At 40.0% G+C, this 16,847-nt stretch overlaps 1 protein-coding gene across 2 annotated transcripts; it reads left to right on the top strand.

Annotated features, from left to right (window-relative positions):
• The first annotated feature begins 7,613 nt into the window (after positions 1 to 7,613).
• On the top strand, positions 7,614 to 14,546 carry CC1H2orf66 (chromosome C1 C2orf66 homolog). Of its 2 annotated transcripts, XM_047872343.1 has the most exons (4): positions 8,042 to 8,059; positions 9,067 to 9,198; positions 10,686 to 10,884; positions 13,329 to 14,546. In XM_047872343.1, exons 2-3 carry the CDS (start codon positions 9,079 to 9,081, stop codon positions 10,863 to 10,865), a joined length of 300 nt encoding a protein of 99 aa, XP_047728299.1. In that variant the 5' UTR covers positions 8,042 to 8,059; positions 9,067 to 9,078; the 3' UTR covers positions 10,866 to 10,884; positions 13,329 to 14,546. The 2 variants fall into 2 exon arrangements, with proteins under 2 accessions (XP_047728298.1, XP_047728299.1); XM_047872342.1 differs by having other exon boundaries at positions 7,614 to 9,198.
• The last annotated feature ends 2,301 nt before the right edge of the window (positions 14,547 to 16,847 follow it).

Below are 16,847 nucleotides of genomic sequence, written 5' to 3' on the forward strand. Positions count from 1 at the left end.
GGACCATGAGATCATGACCTGAGCCGAAGTCAGACGCTTAACCGACCAAGCCACCCAGGCACCCCAGCAATAAAGCATTTTTAAATTAAGGCATGTACATTGTTATTTAGACATAATGATCTTGCACACTTAATATACTATAGCATAGTGTAAGCATAACTTTTATATGCACTGAGAAATGAATAAATTCATTTGACTCACTTTCTGGTGGTATTCACTTTATTGTCATGGTCTGGAACCTAACCCACAATATCTCTGCGGTATGCCTGTAAATATTTAATTTAAGAAATGATGGGGCACCTGGGTGGCTCAGTCGGTTAAGCGTCCGACTTCAGCTCAGGTCACAATCTTGCGGTCTGTGAGTTCGAGCCCCGCGTCGGGCTCTGGGCTGATGGCTCAGAGCCTGGAAACTGCTTCTGATTCTGTGTCTCCCTCTCTCTCTGCCCCTGCCCCGTTCATGCTGTGTCTCTCTCTGTCTCAAAAATAAATAAAAAACGTTAAATAAAAAAAAAAATTTAAAAAAAAAGAAATGAAAAGGGGGGAAATTAGCTGTGTTTTTATACAAATGGAGATAAAGTTAAAAAAATATTCACAGATAAATGGCTATGAAAATCTATTCTAATTTATTCACTCTTTCCAAATTTAAAAAGTGTATCATCTAAGTATTGGGCTCAATGTGCACGGCATTGGGAATATAAGGGTGAGCACTGTCTAAGGAGTTTACAATGTAGTGACTTTGCTGTAATCTCATTAACAATTTAACACTTAAGTATCATTAGGTGCTTTAACTTCAAAGTCCTAGAGTTTTAAGGACAGATGAGGCAATGGAATTCCAGGGTATTCATTTACTCACTTAGCCACTGACATTTAAACAAATTCAAGTCTCTCCCTGGACACCTTCCCTTCCCATCACTCTCCTCTCCAGTTACTTCCTTCTTCTTTCCTCTCTCTCACAGCTAACCTTCTCAAGCACTTGTACCATCCCTCCTCTTCATCTGCTCACTCCTAATCTTTTGCCTGCGTCTACCAGCACTAATGCCCCATGGACCCTTCTCAGCCCTCATTTTACCCAGTTCGTCCTTTCTTAAAACATTTTCCTCTCTTGTTTCAATACCATCCTGGTTTCCCCTACACAAGGGTCTCCTTGTGTAGATTCCTGCATATGGCTGTTCTGTGAAAAACTTCTCAAAGCTCAAGTCCTAGACCTCCTTTTCTCATTTTCTAATTTTTAATTTTATGTTTACTGATTTTTGAGAGAGAGCTAGACAAAGAGCAAGTGAGGAGGGAGCAGAGAGAGAGGGGGACACAGAATCCAAAGCAGGCTCCAGTCTCTGAGCTGTCAGCACAGAGCCAACCCATGAACCATGAGATCATGATCTGAGCCAAAATTGGATGCCTAACTGACTGAGCCACCCAGGCACCCCTCTAATTTTTTAATTTTTACTGAGGTAATCTCATCCACTTATATGCTAGCAACTCCCACATTTACATTTTTTCCCCAGACCTCCCCTCTGAGCTGCAGACCTATGTATCCCACAGTATACTTTCCACTCCTCCACCCCTTGGATATCTTGTTTTTTTGTTGTTGTTGTTTGGTGTTTTGTTTTGTTTTGTTTTGTTTTAAGTAGGGGCTTCATGCCCAGCACAGAGCCCAACACAACCTCAGATTAAGACCAGAGCTGAAAGGCTGTCATTCAAAATAGAAGGAGAGATAAAAAAATTTCCCAGACAAACAAACAGTATAGGAGTTTGGGACCACTAAACCAGCCCTGCAAGAAATGTTAAGGGGGACTTTCTGAGGGGAGAAAAGATGAAAATACATATATAAAAATAAATAAATACCAAAACCAACAAAAGATCAGAAAGGACCAGAGTACACCACCAGAAACTCCAACTCTACAAGCATCAAAATGGCAATAAATTCATATCTTTCAGTAGTCACTCTAAACATCAATGGACTCAATGCTCCAATCAAAAGACATAGGGTAACAAAATGGATAAGAAAACACGATCCATCTATATGCTGTTTACAAGAGACCCACTTTAGACCTAAAAACACCTTCAGATTGAAAATAAGAGGATGGAGAACCATCTATCATGCTAATGGTCAACAAAAGAAAGCTGGAGTAGCCATACTTAGACAATCTAGACTTTAAAATAAAGACTGTATCAAGAGATGCAGAAGGGCATTATATCATAAGGGGTCTGTAGACCAAGAAGACCTAATAATTGTAAACATTTATGTGTCAAATGTGGTAGCACCCAAATATATAAATCAATTCATCACAAAGAAACTCATCAATAGTAATACCATAATAGTAGGAGACTTCAACACCCCACTCACAGCAATGGACAGATCATCTGATCAAAAAATCAACAAGGAAACAATGGCTTTGAATAACACACTGGACCAGGTGGACTTAACAGATATATTCAGAACATTTCATCCTAAGGCAGCAGAATATACATTCTTCTCCAGTGCACATGGAACGTTCTCCAGAATAGACCATATACTGGAACACAAATCAGCCCTAAGTAAGTACAAAAAGATCGAGATCATACCGTGCATATTTTCAGACCACAACACTATGAAACTCGAAATCAACCACAAGAAAAAATTTGGAAAGGTAACAAATACTTGGAGACTGAAGACCATCCTACTAAAGAATGAATGGGCTAACCAAGCAGTTAAAGAGGAAATGAAAAAGTATATGGAAGTCAATGCAAATGAAAACACCACAACCCAAAACCTCTGGGACGCAGCAAAGGCGGTCATAAGAGGAAAGTATATAGCAATCCACACCTTCCTAAAGAAGGAAGAAACATCTCAGAAACACAACCTAACCTTATGCCTTAAGGAACTGGAAAAAGAACAACAAATAAAACCCCAAACCAGCAGAATACAGGAAATAATAAAGATTAGAGCAGAAATTAATGCTATCAAGACCAAAAAAACCAGTAGAACAGATCAGTGAAACCAGAAGCTGGTTCTTTGAAAGAATTAACAAAATTGATAAACCACTAGCCAGTTTGATCAAAAAGAAAAAGGAAAGGACCCAAATAAATAAAACCAAGAATGAAAGAGGAGAGATAACAACCAACACAACAGAAATAAAAACAATAATAAGAGAATATTATGAGCAATTATATGCCAATAAAATGGGCAATCTGGAAGAAATGGACAAATTCCTAGAAACATATACACTACCAAAACTGAAACAGGAAGAACTGGAAAATTTGAACAGACCCATAACCAGTAAGGAAATCGAATTAGTAATCAAAAATCTGCTAAAAAACAAGAGTCCAGGGCCAGATGGCCTACCAGGGGAATTCTACCAAACATTTAAGGAAGAGTTAACACCTATTCTCTTGAAACTGTTCCAAAAAATAGAAAGGGAAGGAAAACTTCCAAACTCTTTCTATGAAGCCAGCATTACCTTGATTCCAAAATCAGACAGACACCCCTCTAAAAAGGAGAACTATAGACCAGTTTCTCTGATGAACATATATGCAAAAATCCTCAACAAGATATTAGCCAACCAGATCCAAAAATACATTAAAAAAATTATTCACCATGACCAAGCGGGATTTATACCTGGGATGCAGGGCTGGTTCAATATCTGCAAAACAATTAATGTGATTTATCACATCAATAAAAGAAAGGACAAGAAGCATATGATCCTTTCAATAGATGCAGAGAAAGCATTTGACAAAATACAGCATCCTTTCTTGATAAAAACCCTCAAGAAAGCAGGGATAGAGGAGCATACCTCGAGATCATAAAAGCCATATATGAATGATTCAATGCTAATATCATCCTCAATGGGGAAAAACTGAGAGCTTTCCCCCTAAGGTCAGGAACAAGACAGAGATGTATGCTCTCGCCACTGTTATTCAACATAGTATTGGAGGTCTTAGCCTCTGCAATCAGACAACACAAAGAAATAAAAGGCATCCAAATCAGCCAGGAGGAGGTCAAACTTTCACTCTTCGCAGAAGACATGATACTCTATATGGAAAACCCAAAAGATTCCACCCCAAAACTGCTAAAACCGATCCATGAATTCAGCAAAGTTGCAGGATATAAAATCAACGCACGGAAATCGGTTGCATTCCTATACACGAACAATGAAGTGACAGAGAAATCAAGGAATCGATCCCATTTACAATTGCACCAAAAACCATAAAATACCTAGGAATAAATCTAACCAAAGAGGTGAAAAATCTATACCCTGAAAACTGTAGAAAGCTTATGAAAGAAATTGAAGAAGACACAAAACAAATGGAAAAAGATTCCATGCTCCTGGGTAGGAAGAACAAATATTGTTAAAATGTTGATACTACCCAAAACATTCTACATATTCAATGCAATCCCTATCAAAGTAACACCAGCATTCTTCACAAAGCTAGAACAAATAATCCTAAAATTTGTATGGAACCAGAAAAGACCCCGACTAGCCAAAGCAATCTTGAAAAAGAAAACCAAAGCAGGAGGCATCACAATCCCAGACTTCAAGCTATACTACAAAGCTGTAATCATCAAGACAGTATGGCACTGGCACAAGGACAGACACTCAGATCAATGGAACAGAATAGAGAACCCAGAAATGGACCCAAAAACGTATGGCCAACTAATCTTGGACAAAGCAGGAAAGAATATCCAATGGAATAAAGACAGTCTCTTCAGCAAGTGGTGCTGGGAAAACTGGACAGCGACATGCAGAAGAATGAGCCTGGACTGCTTTCTTACACCATACACAAAAATAAACTCAAAATGGATGAAAGACCTCAGTGTAAGACAGGAAACCATCAAAATCCTCGAGGAGAAAGCAGGCAAAAACCTCTTTGATCTTGGCCGCAGCAACTTCTTACTCAACACGTCTCTGGAGGCAAGGGAAACAAAAGCAAAAATGAACTACTGGGACCTCATCAAAATAAAAAGCTTCTGCACAGCAAAGGAAACAATCAGCAACACTAAAAGGCAACTGACAGAATGGGAGAAGATATTTGCAAACGACATATCAGATAAAGGGTAGGTATCCAAAATCTATAAAGAACTTATCAAACTCAACACCCAAAAAGCAAATAATCCAGTGAAGAGATGGGTAAAAGGCATGAATAGACACTTCTCCAAGGAAGACATCCAGATAGCCAACTGACACATGAAAACATGCTCAACTTCACTCATCATCAGGGAAATACAAATCAAAACCACAATGAGATACCACCTTATGCCTGTCAGAATGGCTAACATTAACAACTCAGGCAACAACAGACGTTGGCAAGGATGCGGAGAAAGAGGATCTCTTTTGCATTGTTGGTGGGAATGCAAGCTGGTGCAGCCACTCTGGAAAACAGTATGGAGTTTCCTCAAAGAATTAAAAATAGAACTACCCTATGGCCCAGCAATTGCACTACTAGGTATTTATCCAAGGGATACAGGTGTGCTGTTTCAAAGGGACACATGCACCCCCATGTTTATAGCAGCACTATCAACAATAGCCAAAGTATGGAAAGAGCCCAAACGTCCAGCGATGGATGAATGGATAAAGAAGATGTGGTATATATTCACAATGAAGTATTACTCGGCAACCAAAAAGAATGAAATCTTGTCATTTGCAACTACATGGATGGAACTGGAGGGTATTATGCTAAGTGAAATTAGTCAGGCAGAGAAAGACAAATGTCATATGACTTCACTCATATGAGGACTTTAGGAGACAAAACAGATGAACATAAGGGAAGGGAAACAAAAATAATATAAAAACAGGGAGGGGGACAAAACATAGAGACTCATAAATATGGAGAACAAACAGAGGGTTACTGGAAGGGTTGTGGAAGGAGAGATGGGCTAAATGGGTAAGGGGCACTAAGGAATCTACTCCTGAAATTATCGTCGCACTATATGCTAACTAATTTGGATGTAAATTTAAAAAAATAAAAAATAAAATTAAAAAAACAAAATAGTGCAAAATATACTTTCAAATAAAATTTAAAGAAAGAAAAAAGAAAAAAAAAAGACCTGAGCTAAGATCAGGAGTCGGACACTTGGGGCTCCTGGATGGCTAAATCTGTTAATTAAGCCAGTGACTCTTGATTTTGGTTCGGGTCATGATGTCATGGTCATGAGATCGAGCACCTCCATGGACTCTGAGCTGGGTGTGCCGCCTGCCTGAGATTCTCTCTCTCCCTCTACCTCTCCCCTCCCTAGCTCGCACTTGTCTGCATGTGCACACATACTCTCTTTCTCTCTCACACACACACAAAAAAGAGCCAGATGCTTAACTGACTGAGCCACCCAAGGTGTCCCTCCACCCCTTGGAGATCTTAAAGTCTCCTCAAAAACAACATGTCCCAAATGGAACTCATGATCTTTGTCCCTCTATGCCAATGTTCGATATCTCAGTGAATGGCCCTGTCATCCATTCAGCTATACAATCCTGATTGTTCTTGAAATTCTCTTCCCCTGAGTTCTGCCTTCCATAGTATTCAGGACATTGCCAGTACCTTCTAAAATATCTCTCAGATCCAGCCACATCTCTATATCTGTGATGCCATCCTAATCCAATTTAACATCTTCCTGCCTGGATTACTGCAATAGGCACCCAACTGTTCTCTCACATCCCTCTTTTCTAGCTCTATCTGCCCTCACTGCAAGCAGAAAAATCTTTTAAAACTGCAAATCTGAGCGAGCTGTTTGGATACTTAAAACCCTTCAATCAGCATTGCTTGGGGCAGAAAGATCGTGATCTGACTACCTCTCCAACCCCATCTCACAGCACAGCCCCCCCTCTCTTTCTGGCATTGTAATTTATCTTCATTTGCTCCGATGTTCCATGTTGCTTTCAGCCAGAGTCTTGTTTGAAACTCTAGTCCTTCTGTCCTTGCTAGGTTGCCTAGGTAACTCCTACTCACCTACTAGATGTAAGGTCACTTCTTCACAGAAGCCTTCCCTGACCCCTGAAACTGAATCATATCCCCCTCTGCTACAGTCTCACAGCACCCAGTTTCTCTTCATAGATATTATCATCATTTGTATTTATGCATTTTGTTGTTTAATGATTTGATTAATGTGTCTTGCCCTCTAATGTATTAGTTTAATAAAGGCAGAGCCAATATTTATTATTCTTACCATTTGATCCTCAAAGCCTACTTGAACAGATGGTGACCACACTCATCATGGTAAGCTTTTCATAATGTAATTGTCAAATCACTATGTGATACACCTGCAACTAATATAATGTTGTATGTCAACTATACCTTAATTAAAAATTTTATAAATACATAAGGTCGTTACATTTAAAAAAAGGCCTATTAGAGTGCCTGGCACATAGTAGGCACTCAATAAAAGTTTGTTGAATTGGGGCACCTGAGTGGCTCAGCCAGTTAAGCATCCGACTTTGGCTCAGGTGGTGATCTCACAGTTCATGGGTTTGAGGCCCGTGTCGGGCTCTGTGCTGACAGATTAGAGCCTGGAGCCTGCTTCAGATTCTGTGTCTCCCTCTCTCTCTGCCCCTCCCCTGCTTGTGCTCTCTTTCTCTCTCTCTCAAGATAAATAAACATTAAAAAATTTTTTTAAGTTTGTTGAATTAATTAACAAAGGAATAAATAAATGAAGGTCATTAGTGACTTGCCCAGGATTGATATAGCAAGACAGACCATGGCCAGGTATTCTAAATTTTAGTCCATGTTACTAGCCTTCTCACAAAGACCTTGTCCTCAATTGTTCTGAATTATTGCAACCAAAGCAACTTCACAACTCATGTCCAATTTCTCGACCCTACCATTTTCTAAGGATGGAATTTATGCAGCAAGGAGATGCGATATGTATAGCAATTTTTTTCCAAGAAATACATGCTATCTTTTTGCTCTATTTCGAAGGTTTTTTTTTATGATAAACCATGCCGCTATTTAAAACTTGTAAAGCTTTTTGAGATTCTCAGAAGAAATATAAGGCATAGATCACAAAGAACAGTTTTATCTCTTGCAATAGGATTTCCTGTTCAAAAAAATGATGTTAATTTGAAAAGCTGATACCTCCAAAAGAGCATTCTATTAGGTGGGTAATCATCATCATATTGCCATCTGCTGTGTATACCCTTCTCTTAAGAATGAAAAAGTAAAAATCCACTTTGTTGTATACAAGTGCCTTGCATGTTTTATAAAATCCACATAAAATGGTCAGTGGTTGGAGGAGAGGCTCCTGTATTTATAAGACAAATAAGTTCACTGTCACCCCTGAAGAAACTTGAAGATATGACTCTCAGGGGTGTTTGGTGCCTTGGATGAAAATGGAATCATTATTTTTCAACTTCCCCTGCTCACGTCATTGACTCCCACCTGCAGCCGGTCCATTGGTTATAAGTAGCCATAAATGGCCTTGCAGATTGTAAGCAGGGTAGCCAACCAGGACCAGCAAAGCCAAACTCCTGGTAAGCTTTATTAGCCCTTTCTGTGTATTTCATTTCCATTTCACATTTTGGAGTCAGAGACAATCCATACTTATGCTGATGTGGTGTGAGTCTGTCTGAGATGTGTGTGTAAGGTGCATTTCTCAGTTTTTGGTATATCTTTTCTTTTTTCTCCTCCTCCTCCTCCTCCTCCTCCTCCTCCTCCTCCTTTGTTTATTGAGACTGCTATCTTAATACATGCGTATGCTTTTTTTTTAAGACTTGCACTTTCTTTGGAGACAACAAAGTGCATTTTTTTCGAAGATGAAAAAGCGTACTCAGACTTTCTGGGTTGTATTCATAATTGCTTTGCTCATCACTGTATAACATTATCATCATAGACTCCTTTAAGCTAATAAACTGGATTTGGGGGTCTTCATTTGCAAATAAACATGGGGAAAAAAGGGCTGCAAAATTCAGGTGCACCAATATACTATTTTTTCCTCCCTGTCTCTCTTTAAAAATGTTTCCTCTTTCTCTTTTTACTTTCGCCCTCCCTTCTCTCCTCCTCCCTCTTCCTTCACCTTCCTCCTACCCCTCCAACTCCTCCTTCTTCTTTTCTTTCCCTCTTTTCTCTCAGACCATTGATATCTCCCTGATCCTGCCTTCCACTCAGCTTCGTTCCACCATGCCCAAAGCACTCCTGCTGCTGTGTGTTGTCCTGGTGCTACTTGGGCTTGTGCCTGGAGCCACAGTGAGAAACGGAGAGAAATGGAAGCCGCTCAACAATCCCCGGAACAGAGAGCTGGTAAGAGCATACTCTGGGGCATGCTGGGCTGCAGGGTGAAATTGGCACCTCTCTGGATTTATGCACACTGCACTCTGTTGGAGCACGGTGGTGAGGAGGCTACCAAGTGCCAAAGCGATTCCTGCCAAGAAATCTGGTCAAGGGCTTTGCTACCCTGGTAGCTGGTATCCTTTTGTTCTTCTGCCCAATTTATATCTGTCCTGTAAGGAGAAGCAAATTTATATATAGTAATGATTTTATGTACACACGACACCTTACATTTGTAAATGATCGTACATACACATTGACTTTATAGCCTGTATTTCTCACACATACACAAAATCAAGAGTATCATGGGGAATTGATTTTTGCATAGCTCAGACTGAACTGATAATAAAATCAATTCTCATATGACCAACACGTGCAAAGCTCAATTACAAAAACTGAAAGTTGACCTGCATTCTTTTCAATTTACCAAGCATTCTTTTCTTTATTTTTTTTTAAGATTTATTTTTAAGTAATCTCTACGCCCAATGTGGGGCTCAGTACCACATCCCTGAGACCAAGAGTTGCATGCTCTACCAACTGAGTCAGCCAGGTGCTCCCCAAGCATTATTTTCAAGATAAATCTATCTAGGAAGTAGAATTCAGAACATCAGTAAAAATTCTCTTTTGAAAATATGCCAAATACAATAAACATGCTGACATTACTATTTCAAAAAATAGTTTCCCTAAAGAAAATGATGTGAAATATGACAGTATAGGGTTAAAACAACCAAGCAGCCCTTTGCAAGCTTCTATGTATCCATTTTATAAAGGAAAGCTTTTTGAAAAACACATGCCTGAAAGAATTGGTGCAGAAGACAATGGCCAGGATCTCACCTTCAGAGAGGAGGCCCAGAGCTTGACCACTGTGAAGTTCCATTTAATCTCTGACCTAAGTGGTTCAGAGGTGGTTTACAAAGGACCCTCTGACCGTGATGCTATTAAATAATTGATGTTCCTCTCTCAATCTCCACCAAGAATGTTGAATTATCTTGTTTAGGGTTGAAATGTCAAAAACAAGGCAGGGTAGGGGCACCTGGGTGGCTCAGTCAGTTGAGCGTCCGACTTCAGCTCAGGTCATGATCTCACACTCCGTGAGTTCCAGCCCCGCGTCGGGCTCTGTGCTGACAGCTCAGGGCCTGGAGCCTGCTTCGGATTCTCTGTCTCCCTCTCTCTCTGCCCCTCCCCTGCTCATGCTCTGTCTCTCTCTGTCTCAAAAATAAATAGAAACATTTTTAAAAATTAAAAAAAAAAAAAAAACAAGGCAGGGTAAAGGACAGTGGAGGGGAAGTAGGAGAAGTAGCTAAAGTTTGTACTTGTATTTCTGGATTTTCTACCTCCTGCCTCCTAGATTAGCCCTAAAGTCAATTCACGGAGGAAAAAAGAGGGGGGAAATATCCGTCTCTGAGTATTTTTTATATTTAATTTACACACCGCATTGAACACTTTCTTTCTCTCTTCAGTTTTTCAGAACCCTTCAGGCATATCTTAAGGGAAGAGGTCTTGATCTTGGGAGATTTCCGAACACTTTCTCCATGAATGAGAATCCCAGACCCCTCTCTTTCCAATCAGAACTTCTTGCTTCTGCATTTGCAGATTATGAGGAGCAGAAAAACTCCTTTCCTAATTACATCAAAGGCTGAATGTTTCCTCTGAACACAGGTAAGTTATCCCTTTATTCCCAGGATCTGTCCAATTATAACAACTCAGTCATAAAGAGATTTTGAAAGTATTTATTTGAAAAAATGATTTTATTTCCTCATAGAAATATGTGCTCAGTTCTGATGATACTCATCACCGTTAATATTTGGATTTGGTTCATGTATTTCGCTGCCTGGTTTTAAAAAGAAATGAAAGTTGGGGTGCCTGGGTGGCTTGGTCGGTTAAGCGTCTGACTTCGGCTCAGGTCATGATCTCACGGTCCGTGGGTTCGAGCCCCGCATCGGGCTCTGTGCTGACAGCTCAGAGCCTGGAGCCTGTTTCAGATTCTGTGTCTCCCTCTCTCTCTCTGCCCCTCCCCTGTTCATGCTCTGTCTCTCTCTGTCTCAAAAGTAAATAAACGTTAAAAAAATTAAAAAGAAAAGAAAAGAAAAAAAGAAATGAAAGTTTATAATTTTATAAGCATAGTTTTCTGGGAAGAGATATATTAAAATAGAATGATCACTCTTTTTTTTTAAATTTAAAGTAGTCTGTATGCCCAACATGGGGTTTAACTCACAACCCCGAGGTTAAAAGTCAACTGCTGTATGAACTGAACCTTCCAGGTGCCCCTAGAATTATCACTCTTAATAGGATTAGTAAATATAGTGGAATATCACACACTTTTACCTATCTTTTTTGAATACCAGGTCATATAGCTAGTTATGTGGAAATCATATACAAAGAAATAAGGTGGGGCATCTGGGTGTCTCAGTTGGTTAAAAACATCTAACTCTTGATTTCGGCTCAGGTCTTGATCTCACAGTTCATGAGATCGAGCCTGGATTCAAGCTCTGAGCTGTCTGCTTGGATTTTCTCTCTCTCCCTCTCTCTCTCTCTCTCTGCTCCTCCCCTACCCTCTCAAAATAAATAAATAAACTTTAAAAATGTCAAATTGTGCAGTTGGATTTAATAGAAAGAAAAGTTAAAAAAATTGTCTTCTTGGAAAAAAGTAATAAACATATATTTGAGCTTGAACTTCCTCACCTAAAGAAAAAAAAAGTAAAATATTGTAAAGATGGCACTTTCCTCATGGAAAAAAAAATTAGAAATTTATTTATGTTTAAAATTTGTGTTTTATTATTCTTTTTTTTTTTTTTGAGAGAGAGAGAGTGAGAGAGAGAGAGCACACATGCGCAAGCAAGCAGGAAAGGAGAAAAGAGAGAGAGAGAGAGAGTGAGAGAGAGAGAGGATCTCAAGCAGGCTCACGCCCAGTGTGGAGCATGACAGTGAGATCATGAGCTGAGCTGAAATCAAGAGTTGATCACTTAACCAACTGAGCCCCCCAGGTGCCCCTATTCTTATTACTTGAGCATTCCTATCAAATAAATATTTACCATTTAGGAAAAACAACAACAACAACAACAAGAAACAGGTATGGTGTACTCCAAGAAAACACAATGTGATTCTAGTCTATTAACTTTTTGTTTGGCTAAATAATAAAGGGAACTGAATCATGATTAAAATCCACTCCCATTCTTCCAATGGGTAGGGATGAAATTGTGAGGAACATACATACTATTGCTGTACTTTATTGTGTATGGGAAAGCATTTTGATTATTAGTTCCTTTAAATGTGATGATTTTTTAAAATAATTATTGTTATTCTAAATGGAAGATGCAATTTACTATGTGGCATATGGGCTTGAAAGCTCTTACAATGAGAAAATGAAATAGAATGAACGGGAAGCCATTATGGAAGGGTTGCCTTGACTAATATTCACTCTTGGGCCCTAGGCTATTAAACACTAAAGTAAAGAATAGTTATTAATATCACAGTATCTGCTTTAGTATGAGACAGAATTGCATGCAATCTGGTTGTGAGCCTTAGTTTCTTCATTTATAAATTGCAGACACTGATCTCTAACTCACAGATACTATCAGAGAAAATATCAAATAAATAGTGTCATGTGAGCATGGAATGAGGTAATGTTTAAGGGCAGGAAACGGAAAAAACACCAAGCTGGTAGTATTGTAATGTGATGGGAATTTTTCAACTTTGTGAGAGAAGTTAAGCTTCTACTAGGAGAATATTTCAATTTTTTTTAACGTTTATTTATTTTTGAGACAGAGAGAGACAGAGCATGAACGGGGGAGGGTCAGAGAGAGGGAGACACAGAATCTGAAACAGGCTCCAGGCTCTGAGCTGTCAGCACAGAGCCCGACGCGGGGCTCGAACCCACAGACCGTGAGATCATGACCTGAGCCGAAGTCAGACGCTTAACCGACTGAGCCACCCAGGCGCCCCAGGAGAATATTTCATAATTACATGCGCTCCTTTCCTAACATCTCTGATTAGAAAAGAAAAACAAAAAGAGTCTTTGTTGAAATATGTTGCCCTTTGGGTCATTGTGTTGCTTGAAGAGTCTTCACTTTCTATTTCATGATAATATTTTCTTGTTCTTTCAGGTGTCTGGCTATTTTAAAACTACAGATCAAGCTTCTCGTCAGAAAAATTCAATCATGGTCATGGCTAAACCTTTTCCCCCTCCACTTTTGTCAATTTATAATGGTTTTATTCTACATTTCCAGATTTACATATAAATGGGTCGAGCTTTGGGACATATGTGACTTATGTGCATATTTTTGGAGTCTTTTTTTCCATTCTATAAACCATAAACATCAATGTAGAGCACTGGACATATTTCTAAGAGTTACAAAAATACTGTAGAGTCCAAAGAGATGATGATCTTTCAAATTACCTTTCCTTTAAGCTTGTCTTTCAAGCTTGTGTGCTTATTACCTTTTTTCAATAAACATTAAAAAAATTTTTTTTAATGTTTATTTATTTTTGAAGGAGAGAGATACAGAGTATGAGCGAGGGAGGGGAGGAGAGAGAGAGACACAGAATAGTGATACAGGAAAAGCAGCTATTCCAAATGAAAATATGAGAGTCAGAATATTTCAGCCTAAGTTGGTGGAGAGAGGAGAATGTCAGTTGGTTGTAAAAAAAGGGACCTGTTTCTACTCCAGGCTCCAGGCTCTGAGCTGTCGGTACGGAGCGCGACTCGGGGCTCGAACTCACGGACCCCACAGACCATGAGACTATGACCTGAACCAAAGTCAGACCTTTAACCGACTGAGCCACCCAGGTGCCCCTATCAGTAAACATTTTTTACTGGAAAGGGACTCTGCTCATTTTTAGTATCGTTCATTATATATAATAGAGATTTGGGCTTAAAATTGCTCTTTTTCCTGAAAAGAAGCTGCATTCCCACATTCAGCATATGCCACTGAAAGACCTCACAATGTTTGTTTCACACCAAGGGAGAGGTAGTGATAAATATCCACAGTTAAGTTGAAATGGAAAGCAAAGGCACTGGGGATTCTAGGAATTGCTAGAGTCTTTAGGAGATGTTCCCTGCCATCGTTCAGAGGTGGACACTGTGTTACACCAAATATCCCAGCTGCACTCAGCTCTGGTTCTTCTGCACACACAGCTTCTTAAGAATGGCGAGTGGAAACAGGTGGAGTAGAAACACGTCCCTTTTTTACAACCAACTGACATTCTCCTCTCTCCACCAGCTTAGGCTGAAATATTCTGACTCTCATATTTTCATTTGGGATAGCTGCTTTTCCTGTATCATTATGGAGAGCCACATCATTTTCTCTGTGATTCTTGAAAAACGAACATTATACTAGAATGCAAAAACATTGGCATCCTAGAAACATTAGTCTGTACCTTTCACGATAGTCTTCTGTGGCTTTCTTGTGGATGATTGATACTGAATATCAATAATAAAATATTTATGGAAAAATAGATTTCTGCATCTGGTTTAATCTGTTCTGTTTTAACTAGTTGTGTGTGTGTGTGTGTGTGTGTGTGTGTGTCTTTTCTCTGGAGGGTTGTGAGGTCTTTGGGAGCAGAGATCATATCTAAGCCATTTTTATTTCTCCAGCACCTAGCACAATGCTCTACATGTAGCGAGTGTTTAATATGTGTCGAACTGAAGGTGTGCTATTGTGCTATTATATGGTAATAGAAGCTGCTTCTAGTTTATATCAAGATTATGGTTTTTTTTTTTAGCGTTTAAATTTTTTTTAAGTTTATTTCTTTATTTTGAGAGAGAAAGAACGTGAGCAGAGGAGGGGCAGAGAGAGAGAGTGTGAGGGAGAATCCCAAGCAAGTTCTGTGCTGTCAGAGCAGAACCCAATGCGGGGCTTGATCTCACGAACCATGAGATTATGACCTGAGCCCCAAATCAAGAGTTGGGTGCTTAATTGACTGAGCCAGCCAGCTGCCCCTGTGTTTAACCATTTAAAAGATAGAACTAGGGGCACCTGGGTGGCTCAGTCAGTTAAGCATCTAACTCTTGATTTAGACTCAGGTCATGATCTCAGGGTGGTGAGATCAAGCCCTGTGTTGGGCTGCGCGCTAGGTTTGGAGCCTGCTGAAGGTTCTCTCTCTCTCCCTATACCTCTCCCACTGCCCCCCTATTCACATTCACTCTTTCTCTCACTCACTAAAAAAATAAGTAAAAATAAAAGACATAAGTAATTACTGACAATGAGCTATTCCTCATAAAAAATAAAGTATTCAAATAAAGGGTAGAGTAGTAAGGAGTGTTGTACCACCCTCTAGTTCCACTCAAGTAGCAGTGACTGGTTTTCCTTTCCTTTTACCAGCCCTGTTCTGGGTGTCAGTACTGCCACAAAGGGAATACTTATTAATTCCAGGGCCTTGAAAAGCAAGAGCATCCACATGGACTTTTAACTATGAGCCTGCAAAGTCTCAAGGCAGGAGCATGCATCCTTCTGCTGGAAAACTCACATTGGGAGATAGCTGTTGATGGATGACCTACACTCCATACTGACTGGAGTTTCTTGGTGGTGATGCCATTGGCCATTGGGGAAGGACAAGTCTCCACTTGTATGACCATTTAGCACACCTGGTCCTCAGACATTGTATGTCAGTCATTTCCCCACCCCTACCCTATTATTTTGACAACCAAAACTTCCCTACACACATTTCTAAAAGCCCACTTGGGAAGTGATTTTTTTCTTGGCTGAGAACCATTGCTAGGTAAACAGCAGAAATGTCATGTTTCTTCCAGTGAAATTCAATGCTTTGCAAGTGATCCAGGCTCTCCGGGGCCCATGGTAATTCTCTACATAGTCCTCTGACAGCCTTTCAACACTGACTCTGCTCCTCTTTAATGAGTCCCACATTCCCAGGCCATGACCTGTTGTCCCCTACCCCAGAACTAGGGTAGTCAAGAACTGTTAAGAGGGGCGCCTGGGTGGCTCAGTCGGTTAAGCATTCGACTTTGGCTCAGGTCATGACCTCACGGTCTGTGAGTTCGAGCCCCGCGTCGGGCTCTGTGCTGACAGCTCAGAGCCTGGAGCCTGCTTCAGATTCTGTGTCTCCCTCTCTCTCTGACCCTCCCCTGTTCATGCTCTGTCTCTCTGTCTCAAAAATAAATAAACATTAAAAAAATTTTTTTTAAAAAAAGAACTGTTAAGAGTGTGACTTCTAAGTCACACTTAGAAGTGTGACTTGTAAGCCGCACACTACCCTACTACAGTTTCACAGATTCTAATAGACACATGAGACCCCTGGGTCTGAGGCAGCACATTTTATTACTCATGGCACTGCAGGCAGCATGAGTTGTACATCCACATTGGTTCTTATACCCGAAGTATCATGGGAGCCACATGGAGGTGAATCCAAGCACCTGCTGCACATGAGTGTGTTTGTGCTGAGGAACCCCAACTTAGGATATCCTCACTTTTATATGGGGCTACTAGCAAACATGCCCAATCTTTGCCCCAGATGGAAGCATTGTATCTATTGTACTGGCCAGAAAACAAATCTGTCCTCTATCACAGAGAAAGACAATATGTCTGTCTTTCAAGGTTGTTTGTTCTACAGACATCTTTGGAAATATAGCCCAGATTGAAAGTTGTCAAAAACTTTTGCAGAAAAGT

Source organism: Prionailurus viverrinus, chromosome C1 (assembly GCF_022837055.1).
Source record: "Prionailurus viverrinus isolate Anna chromosome C1, UM_Priviv_1.0, whole genome shotgun sequence".
Lineage (NCBI taxonomy): Eukaryota > Metazoa > Chordata > Mammalia > Carnivora > Felidae > Prionailurus > Prionailurus viverrinus.

Bases quoted from the DNA above. Each gene is read 5' to 3' on its own strand.
- CC1H2orf66 (XM_047872342.1), top strand. From the start codon at position 8,914: ATGTTTCCTCTTTCTCTTTTTACTTTCGCCCTCCCTTCTCTCCTCCTC. The intron at 9,199-10,685 runs GTAAGAGCATAC...TTCTCTCTTCAG, and splicing joins ATCCCCGGAACAGAGAGCTG to TTTTTCAGAACCCTTCAGGC.